This window comes from Eptesicus fuscus, chromosome 14, assembly GCF_027574615.1.
Source record: "Eptesicus fuscus isolate TK198812 chromosome 14, DD_ASM_mEF_20220401, whole genome shotgun sequence".
Classification (NCBI taxonomy): Eukaryota; Metazoa; Chordata; class Mammalia; order Chiroptera; family Vespertilionidae; genus Eptesicus; species Eptesicus fuscus.
In genome coordinates this window covers 59249556-59264240 of record NC_072486.1, presented here as the reverse complement: position 1 = coordinate 59264240, position 14685 = coordinate 59249556, and the positions used below count along the sequence as shown (strand labels likewise).

At 39.3% G+C, this 14685-nt stretch overlaps 1 protein-coding gene across 1 annotated transcript in view; it reads left to right on the top strand.

Moving 5' to 3' along the window:
- EXOC4 (exocyst complex component 4) overlaps positions 1-14685 on the top strand; it is a 737356-nt gene that overhangs the window by 67168 nt on the left and 655503 nt on the right. Inside the window, exon 5 of the mRNA XM_008150517.3 lies at positions 8322-8431. Coding sequence (XP_008148739.2) covers positions 8322-8431 — 110 coding nt within the window. The remainder of the gene's footprint in view (positions 1-8321; positions 8432-14685) is intronic.

The window sequence follows — 14685 nt, the reverse complement described above, 5'->3', positions numbered from 1 at the left end:
AATCAAAATAATTCAAGGTGAAATTAATGAAAAAAGATCTTCTTGGATATGACCCAGAAATTTTTATGAATTTCAAAAACAAATTCTGTAAGCACTAGGAAGAAAATTGATGTTATCTGTTGTGACAGAGATAGTTATCTTCCCACCCACTATTGATTCTCCCCTTCTTCATTTTTAACAATGACCTTATTTTGTTCCTGGTGGCCATATGCCCAGCTACCAGGCTCCATTTTCTAGCCTCCTGTATAGCTAAAGGTAATTAGTGAGGCTTCTGCTTGCAAGCTGCTGACTCAGAGTTCATGCGGAAATTCTTTAAAGGTGCCAACTAAATTGGTATGCTCACTCCTTTACCCTTCACCTGCCTCCCTTTACTTCTCATGAGGACATGGGGTGGTGCCATCAATCCATCTTAGACATGAAGGGACTTTGGGATGGAAGCCACATTGTAATCTCTTTAATGACATGGATCCTCTATTATAGTCTGAATAGGTTAAATCTTTTATGTGACAGGAAGGAAAACCTTTGTTTGACTCAAGCCACTGCTATTTGGATCTTCTGTTTTATACAGTTAACCTAGTCCCGATCCACAGAAAGGAGGATAAGTCAGGCTCACCAGGATTTGCTGATCAGGAAATGGCAGGATACAGCGGACAGAACCAAGGTGACAAAGTGTTGAGTGGGGACGAGTTGGGACCAAAGATATCCAATCTCAGCCAAGTGGACATTGATGTGCATGGGCGGCAGAGAGACATCATTAGATGTAAATTAACAAAAAATAAATCCCTGTGTTATTTTCTGAGAAGACTACTCTATGATGAACTCTGAGATATAAATCAAATTCAGCAACTTGAGAACAATAAAGTTGTGCATAGTTTATAACTACTGTGAGGACCACACACCATTAAATATGTAAATTTACATATAAATAACTGACATCTATTTTTATAGGAAAAATAATATTCGCTGGAAATTAGTTTTGAAAAAGAAGGTCTAACAGCAGTCTAAGTTCATTCTTTTGCATGTCCTTTCCAATTTTCCTAGCACCATTCATTGAAGAGGCTTCCTTTTCTCCATTGTATGTTTTCGTCTCTTTTGTTAAAAATTATTTGACCATATACATATGGTTTTATTTCAGGCTTTCAATTATGTCCCATTGATCTGTGTGTCTGTTTTTTTTCTAATACCATGCTGTTTTGATTATCCTTGCTCTGTAGTATAATTTGAAGTCAGGTATTTCTCAGGATTGCTTTAGTTTTCAGGGTCTTTTGTGGTTCCATACAAATATGAGGTTTTTTTTTTGTTTTATTTCTTTAAAAAATGTGCTAATTATCATTGCAATGGCAATCATATTACAGCATATACATGTTTCAAATTAGCATGTTGTACACATTAAATTTACACAGTTATACATAAAAATATTAAAAAAAGAAAAAGAAGGTGTATGTAGTCAAAGAATGATGCATAATAATAAACAGGACTTATATCTCAACATTGTTGGTAGAGACTGGGAAATTCGGATAGACAGGAGATAGAGAGGAGTCAGCAGTTGTTTTATTTTGGATTTTAATAATTAGAGAAAATATGTTTAATTTATTTAAATTTGAGTATATTTAACTAGATATATGTATTTAAAGATTTCATTGTTGAAAATCACTAGAGAAGACAGCAAAGAGAACATTGTCTACTGCAAAGGTTGATGCATTAGCCAGTGTTCTTGACTGCAAATAGCAGAAGTCAGTCCTGGTGACTAAAACAAGGAAAGAAGTTTAGTGGAAAGTTACCAGGGAGGTCACAGAATTGAAGAGAAGGAAGTCTGTATGATCGGGCTCTAAAACCCAGGAGGGACCAAGGGAGATGAAGCCACTGAGCGCACATCATTGACTGTCTGGTTGGGTTGCTGCATTGCTGGCAAAATGCCTACCATTGCTGGATTTTTAACTCTCTGGTAAAAGCTCTCTGAATTCCCTGGAACTTTTATCTCCTTAAGATTCAGAGTCCTGGGTGGATGCATTCAGTTTGTTGAGCCTGGGACATGCCTGGCCTCCTTCAACTTTTATAATAGGAAGTAGTGTCCTCTTTCTTTTTTGCTTTGACCGGACAATGGAGAGTCTCTCCAAATACAGGGACTGTTCCGATTGTTGGTATCCAAAACAACCATACCAACGCCCAACAACAAGTTCCTGCTACCGGAGAAAGGAAGTTACATGAAAGCACATACATATAAAGAACAGATGTTTTTGAAGTGGAACTTGAAAAGAATTGAAATGATATATATTTAAATCTGCATCCTTTATATGCAGATATAAATGATGTGTAGAAAATTCCTGAAAGGATATGCTGAAACACCGAAAAAAGGAATTACCCTATGGGAAATGGAAATGGGGAGTGGGGAATGGGAAAGAAGGGCTTATTCTATACCCTCTGCCTTGTGAGTGTATTCATCATGAGCATGTGTTATTACTTTCATAAAAATACAACTACTGATGATGCTTTTGAAGATTTTTAAAAATGAAATGGCAAAATGTTTACTGTTGAAGGGAAAAACTAGGATTTAAAATTCTATACAGGATTATCCAAAGAATGTTGAAAAAAGCAAATGTGTAGACTGTGTATGTGTGTGTATGTGTTGGGGGCACAGGGATGAATGGACAGTCAGAGGCTTTGTTCTGTTAAATATTTGGAACAGCCTTATGCCAAAATTATATTTGTAGATTTTTTTTTTATTTTCAAAAAAGAATCCTTAATACCTTATAAGCTGATAAAATCAGTAAAACATATAAAAATAATCCTTTAATTTATTGCATGCATCCTGGTTAATACTTGATTAGCCTTGCTTTCTTGGACTCTGTAGTTCCTGGAGGAGAAAATGTCAGACTCAGGGATTTTGGTGTCCATATTTGTCTCTGGGTGTGTAAAGAGCTACCTCACCCCTTGTATTATTTGCTGCCTAACTATTTTATCTTTTAATTTTTTTCCCCATTTAGCTGTTTTCTTTCAGTTTTCTCTCTGGTTTTTCCCTCTTTGCTTAGATTTTAGCTCCACTTTATTTTGTATTAAATGTCTTCAATACTTGGTCTGTCATTTGAGACCCTGATTGTTTTTGACTTTTATACCCTTTGAATCATTCATTATTCTTTCTGTATTTTCCAAGAGCTCTTAGAACTGTAGAAAATTACTGTGCCAGCCATTCGTGTTTCATTCATCTGTTAAATTTTCTTACTAAGGGCATATTATCTTTGACAGATATTTCTCAGCTCAGTTTGATTGAACAAACTTTTATGAGCTTGCTCTTTGACAGTTACTGTGCCAGCTGTTGGAGTTATAGAGGTGAATATATTAGTTACTAGATTTAAAGTCAAAGTTCAACTCACCTCCGTCAAGTTTAGTTTGACAATAAAATCAACCAGATGAGCTGTTGCTGTAAATTTTGGACATAGTTGTACATATTTATTACTAAGTGCAGGAACATAAATAAGTTCTAATTAAAAAGCAAATGTTTAACAAGCTGTCAGCACTTTTAATCCTTATTATAAAAACACACCCAAACTTTTCATGGCTTGAAATATTGAAATCAGACACATTTAGAAGCAGCTCTTTACTAATTACATGGATGGTTCAAAGCCAGAAAGTTCTTAAGGTTGTGGTGGTAGGGGTTGCTTTCTTGGAATAGTTTAATTTGCTTATAGTTTTTCTATTCGCCATCATGTGGTTGTTTATATTTTTTAAATCCTCATCCGAAAATATATTTTTTAAAAAGATTGATTTTAGAGAGAGGAAGAGAGCGAAACATGGATATACAAGAGAAACATCGATCAGTTGCCTCCTGTACGCAACCTGATGGGGATTGAACCCAAAACCCAGGTATATGCCCTGACCAGCCAACTGAGCCTGGCCAAGGCCTAAAGCTATTTAATTGCAAATCATATTCAGTCAAAATATACAATTAGTAACTTGGGAGGGATGGTCTTATGTCCATGAGCTATTTTTTCCAACTCAGCTATGAATGATTCTGAATGGATTTAAAATAAAAAATTGTAATCATATATATTTAAAAAGAAAAATAACTCCTATCATTTATTTTTAAACTAAGGTAGTTCAGATCACCCATATTAATTAGAAACTTGAACAATCCAATTTTGATTTTATTTTTTGTTTTAAAAAATACTTCCTCTGAGAGATTCAGAACCCGTTGAGGGTTCTAATCTATACTAATAAAAGAGAAACATGCAAATTGACCATACCTCCATTACACCCACAAGCCATGCCCACCAGCCAATCAGGAGCGAGTATGCAAATTAACCCAACCAAGATGGCGGCCAGCCATGGAGCTGGAGCAAGCAGGAGGCTTGGGTTTTTCCCCGGTGGTGGAGAAAGCCAAGTTTGCCGCCTGCCCTGGCCAGCCCTGGCCTCTGCTCAAGGCTACAAAGTTTCAATTATAGAAGATAAATAAATCCCAACAAAAATGGCAGGGGCCACGGAGCTGGAGCTGAGCAGGAGGCTTGGGTTGCCCCGGCGATGGAGGAAGCCAAGCTTCTTGCCCTGGCTGGCCCTGGCCTCTACTGAAGGCTACAAAGTTTCAATTATAGAATATAAATAAATCCCAACAAAAATGGCGGTGGCCACAGAGCTGAAGCTGAGCAGGAGGCTTGGGTTGCCCCTAGCGATGGAGGAAGCCAAGCTTCCAGCCCTGGCCGGCCCTGGCCTCTGCTCAAGGCTACAAAGTTTCAACTATAGAAGATAAATAAATCCCAGATACCAGGGCCTCTGCTTGGGTCGCCGGGGTGTGTGGCCAGCCTGCAAACCACCACAGGCCCCTCGCCCAGGCCGTCCCATGCTCCAAGGGAACCCCTACCCTGATCCAGGATACCCTTCAGGGCAAACCAGCTGGCCCCCACCATGCACCAGGCCTCTATCCTATCTAATAAAAGAGTAATATGCAAATTGACTGTCACTCCAACACACAAGATGGCTGCCCCCATGTAGTCAAAGATGGCTGCCCCCATGTGGACACAAGATGGCTGCCACAAGATGGCCAGCAGGGGAGGGCAGTTGGGGGCGATCAAGCCAGCAGGGGAGGGCAGTTAGGGGTGACCAGGCCTGCAGGGGATGGCAGTTAGGGGTGACTAGGCCTGCAGGGCAGTTAGGGGCAATCAGGCTGGCAGGGGAGCTGTTAGGCATTAATCAGGCTGGCAGGGCAGTGATTAGGGAGTTATCAGACTGGCAGGCAGAAGCAGTTAAGGGCAATCAGGAAGGCAGGCAGGTGAGCTGTTGCGAGCCAGCAGTCCTGGATTGTGAGAGGGATGTCTGAATGCCTGTTTAGGCCTGATCCTACCTGGACTTAGGCCCCTGTATTGGGCCTAAACAGGCAGTCAGACATCCCCCAAGGGGTCCCAGATTGCAGAGGGTGCAGGCTGGGCTGAGGGACACCCCCCTCTCCCCCCCCCCCCCCCCCCCCGCACGAATTTCGTGCACCGGTCCTCTAGTTATTTAATACTTCTGAACTTAATCTCTGATGTATAAGAACAGGCTTTTTCTGTCGTCTGAAGTGGAAACTGAGGTATGTGCTCTTTAAGTGTGATATTCTACGGTGGCACCTACCTTTCTGTTGAGCTTCGTGTCTAGTAGTTGAGTGAGTGGGGCACCTACCTTTCTCTTGAACTCTTGAGATTAAGTCCTTTCAGAAAAGAACAAGAGAAAAACTAAAAGTCATTTGCAGATACTTGCCTTTGGGTTAGTGTTCACGAAGGGGAAAATTGAAGCCCAAAGGAAAATTTTAGAAAGATGAGTCTATGAAAATAGTGTTGCAGTAAATTGACTTTCTGAAAGTTTATTGATGGAGTTTGAGGGCCCTCCTGGCTCTGTAATAAAGTCAGTAGGCTATTTTTTTCAAAGTTAAAATGGCAAGCTATTTATCACCCTATATTTAAGTAAAATCTATTTTTAGCTTAAAACTGAGAAAATAATGATGGTTTTGATCTAAAGTGAATCATGTGCACATCTGTGTTTATAGAAATGTGTGTTTTACTCACATATATATCACTGGGCACACACATGTACTAATTCTACTGCTTCATTTATAGGCTTGGCAGGCAGTATTCCAGCCATACACCTGAACCCTCCTGCTAATTGATGCCTTCATTTATCAGTGCTTTAAAAATAACTCCTCCACTTTTGTTACAGAAATATTTATAAAATGTATCATATATTTTTCTTATCATTTAAAATTGAAATGAACTTTTTCTTCTTTACTCAATAGCAGCACCATAAACATCAGTGATTATCCTCTGCCCCTGGGCATGTGTGTATCCAAGGGCATGTGTTTATCTAGGGGCTAGAGAGGTGCAGAGCTGGTTTTCCACTTGTGAGTAAAGTGCAGGTAAAAGAGGATGAGGTGGTTAAGATAAATGAGAAGACAGTAGTCAATATGTAAAAGATAAATGGATGAATTGATGATCTATGGATTTGTTGATTGATCTAATAGACAAACTATTGTGATAAACTAGTGGATTTGAAAGCTCTGTTGGATTTCCTTAAGATAGTTTAGGCAGATAGGAATTTACAGATTTATATTGGAGGAAAAGAGTTATTGGAACTATATCAGTTCAATTCTTAGTAAATGCTCTTTCTGTTACTTTTATATCTTATACTTCACTTGAGTTTTCACATTAGTCTGCAAGTGATTCCAACAATTGGAAATGTGCTAAGTTTGGTTAGCTCCTACCTTAGTCATAGTTGGAGCCTCAGCAGTGGGCATGGTGCCAAGCACACAACAGATGCTTAAGACTTGAGTAATGATTCCCCCTTCTCTGTTTAAGTGAAAAGGGAGAAGTTAATGATTGTCATAGTTATCCTTATGGCGTAGGACAGTGGATCACACATTACCAGCACTCAATAAAAGTAATACCTTACATGATAATTTTGCCCTTTAACATAAAGTTTGTTTTTCAAAATTTTCTGGAAGAATATGTTTACTTTTTTATTCGCTTAAGAATACAACAAAAACAGATCCAGAGGCAGAGAAGCATCAATCAGATCATCAAACCTCAGAGGGAAGGTAGGGGAGGGTGGAGGTAAGGGAGAGAGATCAACCAAAGGACTTGTATGCGTGCATATAAGCTTAACCAATGGACACAGACACCGGGGGGTGAGGGCATGAGTGGGGTGGTGGGTGGCAATTGGGGCATAAGGACACATATGTAATACCTTAATAAAATAAAATACACACATACTTAAGTACTTTGGTTCCAAAAGTGGTGTAGGAGGGAGATGGGGATATGTCCGTTTCTGGGGGCAGATGTTTAGAATTGCACACATACTTTCATTCCAGCTGGAGAAAGTCTTCCTGCAGCTGTGGTCTCGTCCCTGCTCCCCTCGGCCTGTCCTCCCTTTATAACTTATAGGCTAATCATTTGCATGGGTAGCATCTGCCACAGAAGATGTGTATTGGGACTGGAAAGGGGTGATAGCAACTATCTATGGTGTTGACCTCTCTGCCCTTGAGACTTGACTTAGATGTAGCTTTTCTCTTGTAGATGCATTGTGATTAGATAATTCCTTTCTGGAAGGTAGGACACAGGTGTTATTTGTCTTGGCATTGCCTATATTCTTGCACTTAACAGATGCCTATAAGTGGGAATTAACTTGAAATTTAATTTTTTATAGTCTTTGTGTCATTTAAAATTGATGTGTTTATTTTGGAGTCTCTAAAATTAATCATCAAGATGAGGGGGCTTGGCCTTTTTAGAAAAGGCGATAAATACTGATTTAACCCTGTTCAAAGATCCCTCAATCATCGTTTATTGTAGTGATTTTCAACTTGATAAAATTTATGAACCTCTTTTAAAGAAAACTAAAAGTAGTGAACTCCCAGAGTGTGTCGAAGAACTTTAGCTTGAAAAACACAAATTAAACTAGACTTAACTAATTAAACCTCCATTTGGTTATCATGACAAGGTGTCAGTTGCTCTTTCTTTGCTGATAAATTAATTTCAATACAGAAACAAAGGAAGGTACTGAGATTGTGTGGCATAATTTGGTTCAAAGGTGGCATCCAGATGATCCAGAACATACTTATATTCATTTTTAAAATCTTGCTTCAAAATGAAAGACAATAAATATTTACATACTTGGAACCTTTAGGATACATCATTCTACCCCTGTCTGTGACAGTCATCACTTCCCTGGAAATATACTCGGGAGATATTTGAAGTCACAGAGTCAAGAGGGCTCAAAATAGAAAGAAGGTGATAAGGGATGGCATGTAAGGGATTGAGTTGTTTTGGGAGAAAGTGGTAAGTAACGACTGCTACTTTTCCCTCCAGCACCCTTGGGAAAGATGCTTCTCCTATTCCTCTGATTGATGTTACAAACCTTCCTACACCTCGAAAATTTCTTGATACCTCTCAGTATTCGACCCCTGGAAGCTCCAGTGGTAAGTGTTTAATTTTCCAGCTCCTGGCAAAGACCTGGGAGCTTGTGGGGTTGGGGGCCCTGAGGCTAGTCCCCTGGGGCCTTCCTCAGAGGGAACACGATTTAAGGGGATTGGCTGGGCCTGCTGCATCTATCTAGGTTGAAAACTGCTGCCGGATCTGGCCTGCCTGCTGAATCCAGCTGAGGATGTGTGTTATTTGACTGGCATTGCTTGTTTTTCTGAAGTTGAATTTGAATGTTTTTTTTATGGAGGATGTCTTATCCTTTTTGCTGTAACCTCTGTTGCTTCTGTTAGCTTTGACCCAGCTGCTTCATTTATTACATTCCCTGTGTGGTCCTTGAGGGCTTTTGCATGTGTGACCCCAGTCATGTATTTTGACTCCTGTATCTTTCAGTGGCCTCCTCACTTCATATGTGCATGCACATGCATATGCGTGTGCGCGCGCGCACACACACACACACACACAACACACATTACATATTTTGAGGATATATCTAGTTTCTTCTTGGGCTACCTAAATTCTGTTGAATAAGATAAAGGAGAGCCATATTTTGGCCTATATTTAGAGTTGGAGGAGGGAGAGTGTACTTTGACTCTGGATGCAAAGATTTAGGGGAATTCTGGTATGGCTTAGACCTGAACATCAGGGTATTCAGACCAGCTGCGCTCAGAGAGTGGGCCTTTGCAAGGAGCTGCTCTGCTATTGCACCTTTGGGTTGGAGAGAAGGGGCTGGATATCTTTTGTGGGATGCCCTGCAGGTGCCTTCCTTGGATAGCCTTCCTCAATGCTTTTTAAAGAAATGGTAACATATGATCTCACTCATATATGGAATCTAATTAACAAAATAAACTGATGAATGGAGTGAATCCAGAGACATGGAAGCATGGAACAGTGTGCGGAATCTCAGAGGGAAGGCGGGGGAGGGTGGGTGGATGGGAGGTAATCAACCAAAGACCTTGTATGCATCTATGCATAACCCATGGACACAGACTGTAGGATGGTGAGGGCGTGGGGCGGAGGTGTGGATGGGTTGGAGGGGATCGATAGGGAAAAAAAGAGGATATATGTAATACTTTCAACAATAAAGATTAAAAAAATAGTAATGTCATCTGTCACTGGCTTTTCAGATAAAAACTAGTTTTTATAGTTCTAACTAGTTCTGTAATTCTATAGAGCTTGAAATAATAAAAAGGTAGAAAAATTATTTGGATTTAATCAGAACATTCTGTGTAACTGAAAGTACTATTTTTTTGGAGAGCTTAACAATATATTGTTTTTGCTGGGGCATATTTAATTACCTTTTAAAATATAATTTAATTAAATTTAGAGTTATTTAGGCTTGGAATACTGAAGTTTATTGCTTTTACTCTAGGAATTATTTTATAATAGATTTTATGTTAGTCTGCTTAGTTACTGATTTTTTTTAAAGACCTCACACACTGATTTTTATTATTGTACTTGACAAAAGTCTTATTCAGGTGTTCAAAGGTTTTGTTTTCTCCCTCTTTCTGATATAGTGTTGCTGTCTCTTTGGGTTTTGACACTGCTTTGGGCTGTTGCAGTGTGTGGAATTATGTAACAAAATATATCTATACATTTGATTTGTATTTGCCTGTAATTTTTGTGAAAATTACCAGTCATTATTTTTTTTTATATATATAGTGTGAGTCATCATTGCTTAGCTAGGCTATGTCAGTTTGTGTAAATGTTGCCGAGTCAATAGCCAAGTAAAATAAAAATTTAATTGTTTATGAAGGAATGATAGAGCAGATTTTGCAAATGAAAAGTGCTGTATAAATACCGCATAAACTGAAAAAATTCCAGTAGAAACTAATTTTGCATCGTCTATTATTTTTAATAAGACAGCTCTTACTTTTTGATGGGCACTTTGTCAGGCCCTGGGTGAGTGGTTATCATGTAGTGGAGTTCATGTTGGCACTTTGACTTTGGCTATCTCTTCCTTAATTATTGGGAATGACTCTTGAAGAACTGCACATCTTAGTTCAGTGTAGCTGATACTGCTGTGCAAACTGCTTGTGGACACATGTATAAGCCTTAAGGTTTATTTTTATTCACTCATTTATTTATTTAAAAATATTTTTATTGATTTTAGAAAGGAAGGGAGAGGGAGAGAGAGATAGAAACATCAATGATGAGAGAGAATCATTGATCGGCTGTTTCCTGTCTACCTCCTATTGGGGATTGAACCTGCAACATGAGCATGTGCCCTTGACCGGAATAGAACCTGGGACCCTTCAGTTTGCAGGCCAATGCTCTGTTCACTGAGCCAAACTGGCTAGGGCTAAACCTTAAGTTTTAGAAGGGCTCATTTCTAAACAGTCATTTGAAGACGATATCATGATTTTTTCTGCAGGTGACTGAAAAAGAAGATAGTTGTTGTTGTTGTTGTTGTTGTTGTTATTATTATTATTACTTTGGTTAATCCTCACCCACAGATATTTTTCCATTGATTTTTAGAGAGACTGGAAGGGAGGGGGAGAGACAGAGAGAGAAACATTGATGTGAGAGAGACACATCGATTGTTTTCCTCCCGATACACTCCAACCATGGCCAGGGATCCAAAATCGAACCTGGGACCTTTCAGTCTGCAGGTCGACACTCTATCCACTGAACCAAACTGGCTAGGATGAGAAGGTACTTATTATTGATTAAAACCAATAATAGCAGTAGTTAAGATATGATTACTGCCTTCTCTGTGAACTAATATTTTAAGTACTTTACATGAATTAACTCATTTAGTTCTTCAACAGTCTTTTAAGATAGGTTCTGTAGCAGATTTTCGAATGATGTTGTTTTGCTATAATGTTGATAAGATGCCTTAAGAACATAACTCTTGTTTATATTAGTTAGCCTATGGTAAAATTGGTATTGTTATACATTATTTCGCTTGAAATCTACCAATCTACCAAAGACATTATAAGTGTGAGGACTTACTGTACTGCTAGCCTCATTTTAGAGATGAGAACACTGAGGCTTAGGGAGGGTTAATCGATAGTTTAAGGTGACTCTGCTGACAAGTAATATAGCTGCAATTTCCAGTCAGGAGCTGGGTTCCAGTGTGCTCAGTTTGTTTTCCTACAAATAAGCTAGTATATTATTTTTCTGTCGCTGCCCCAACAACTTACCACAACATAAATATATTATTCTATAGTTTTTTAGGTTAGAAGTTCACTCTGGGTTTCATTGGGGCTAAAATAAGGAGTGGGCAGGGCGTGTTCCTTCTGGAGGCTCTATGGGAGAATTCCTTTCCTTGCCTTGTCCTGCAGTCCCCTTCTCTGTATTCAAAACTGCAAGTGATGGGTCAATCCTTTTCATGGTACAATTTCTCTGACCTGCTCTTCTGTCTCCTTCTTCCTTTTTTAAAATTTTATTTATTGTCTAAAGTTTTACATATGTCTCCTTTTTCCCCGATTGACCCCCCCCCCACACACACCCAGCCATTCCCACCCTGGGCAAGCCCCCACTGCCCCAGTGTCTGTGTCCATTGTGTATGCTAATATGCATCCATACAAGTCCTTTGGTTACTCTCTAACCCCTCCCCTCCCCGCTGCCCCTACCCCTGCCATTTGTTCTGGATCTATTCTTGTTCATCAAATTATGTTGATCATTATATCCCACATATGAGTGAGAGCATGTGATATTTATCTTTCTCCAACTGGCTTATTTCGCTTAGCATAACGCTCTCTCTCCAGTTCCATCCATGCTGTTGCAAATGGTAAAAGTTCCTTCTTTTTTATAGCGGCGTAGTATTCCATTGTGTAGAGGTAACACAGTTTTTTAATCCACTCATCTGCTGATGGGCACTTAGGCTGTTTCCAAATTTTAGCTATTGTAAATTGTGCTGCTATGAACATAGGGGTGCATAAATCCTTTCTGATTGGTGTTTCTGGTTTCTTGGGATAAGTCCTAGAAGTGGGATTATTAGGTCAAATGGGAGTTCCATTTTTAACTTTTTGAGGAAACTCCATACTGTCTTCCACAGTGGCTGCACCAGTCTGCATTCCCACCAGCAGTGCACGAAGGTTCCTTTTTCTCCACATCCTCGCCAGCACTTGTCCGTTTGTTGATTTGTTGATGATAGCCATTCTGACAGGTGTGAGATGGTATCTCGTTGTTGCTTTGATTTGCCTCTCTCAGATGACTAGTGACTTTGAGCATGTTTTCATATGTTTCTCGGCCTTCTGTATGTCCTCTTTTGAAAAGTGTCTATTTAGGTCCTTTGCCCATTTTTTGATTGGATCGTTTATCTTCCTTTTGTTAAGTTGTATGAGTTCTCTGTAAATTTTGGAGATTAAACCCTTATCTGAAATAGCATTGGCAAATATGTTCTCCCATGAAGTGGGCTTTCTTGTTGTTTTGTTGATGGTTTCTTTTGCTGTCCAGAAGCTTTTTATTTTGATGTAGTCCCATTTGTTTATTTTCTCCTTAGTCTCCATTGCCCTAGGAGCTGTGTCAGTAAAGATATTGCTATGACATATGTCTGCTATTTTGCTGCCTATGGAGTCTTGTAGGATTTTTATGGTTTCCCGTCTTACATTTAAGTCCTTTAGCCATTTTGAGTTTGTTTTTGTGTATGGTGTAAGTTGGTGATCTAGTTTCCTTCTTCCTTTTTTTAAGGACTCATGTGATTAGATTGATTTCCTCCTGGATAATTCAGGACACTCTCCCAATTTCAAGGTCCTTACCTTAATATATCTGCAAAGTTTCCTTTGCCATCTAAGGTAACATTCTCAGATTCCGAGGATTAGGACATGGATATCTTCCTGGGACCACTGTTTTGCTCATCACACTCTGCACTGCCCATTTTCTGACTTAAAATCTCATCTTTAGGAGCCAGTGTGTAAAACGATGACTTTTTTGAAGTTGTGTGTGAAGTCTTTTTAAGTTATTGCAGTTCTAATCTTTAGGACTATATTAATCTGGGTCACATTATTAAAGGGAATTGTATAAATGAGGAAGATGTAAATTATGTAGAGATCTGCATAAAATGTTACTAAGTACACATAAAAGTGTGAGGCTGATGAAATATGTTATAATTAAGGGCAGACATTTCTTACTCTTAATAATCAACAGTAAGTCCTAAGAGTCTATTTGTGAAGTGCTCGGCAGGTCAGCCTAGAAAGTAATGTCATTTTCAGCAGGGAATTTAATATAGGCTCTTAAAAGCTCCCCTCTCATATTGTGAAATAGTAGGATTGAGGGTATAATCCATTACAACTGACGTTTTTATGGAGGGAGTTCTGATAGGGAATCCCTGGGTAGAACAGATCTTCCATTAGGGTGCCATAAATTAAGGTCAGAGGCAATTCCTGAGAACTTTCAGATTGTTATTAATTAAATTAGAATTTTGATTACTTATGAATGAATCATTTTTCAAATGTCTTATTTAGAGGTAGACTTGTGTGTGACTTTCCTGTGAGAGATTTTATATCATTGTTTATGTGTTACAGTTTGTGAGATACATTATGTCATTCAGCTGATGCAATAGTCCTATGAGGTAGTTAGGGCAGGTACTCTTGTCATTATCATTATTATATTTAGTTTTGAGCATATTATCAAAAATTTAGGTTATCATAAAAGTTGTATAGAATTTTATATGAGTATGCATCATCTAATTAAAAAATAAAGCATCCTATGTAATAAAAGCCTAATATGCTTAGTCCATATTAGTCGTCCATTCAACCAATCAAAGCGTAATAGGCTAATGATATGCTAGGCCACTCAACTGCTCACTATGACATGCACTGACCACCAGGGAGCAGATGCTCCAACCGGTAGGTTAGCTTGCTGCTGGGGTCTGGCTGATCAGGACTGATCGAGATGGGCCGGACACACCCTGGAGCCCTCCCATTGTCTCTCCCTGGCTAGCCAACCTCCTGTGTCCTTCCCCGGCCCCGATTGTGCACCATTGGGGTCCCTCAGTCTGGCTTGCGCCCCCTCACAATCCAGGACCCCTCAGGGGATGTCGGAGAGCCCGTTTTGGCCCGATCCCACAGGCCAGGCCAAGGGACCCCACTGGTGCACAAATTTGGGCCCCGGGCCTCTAGTTTAATTATAAAATGCAAAATGAAGACACAGGTTGGTAGTAACAAGCAGCCCATTAAGAGAAAAATGATCTGCATTCACCTAGCTTTCCCACATAATAATGAAGGAAAAAAACACAGCATAATAAATAACTGGGCAAATAATGGGCAATCCGTATCCAGGATTGTCCCAATTTCTCCTTCAGGGA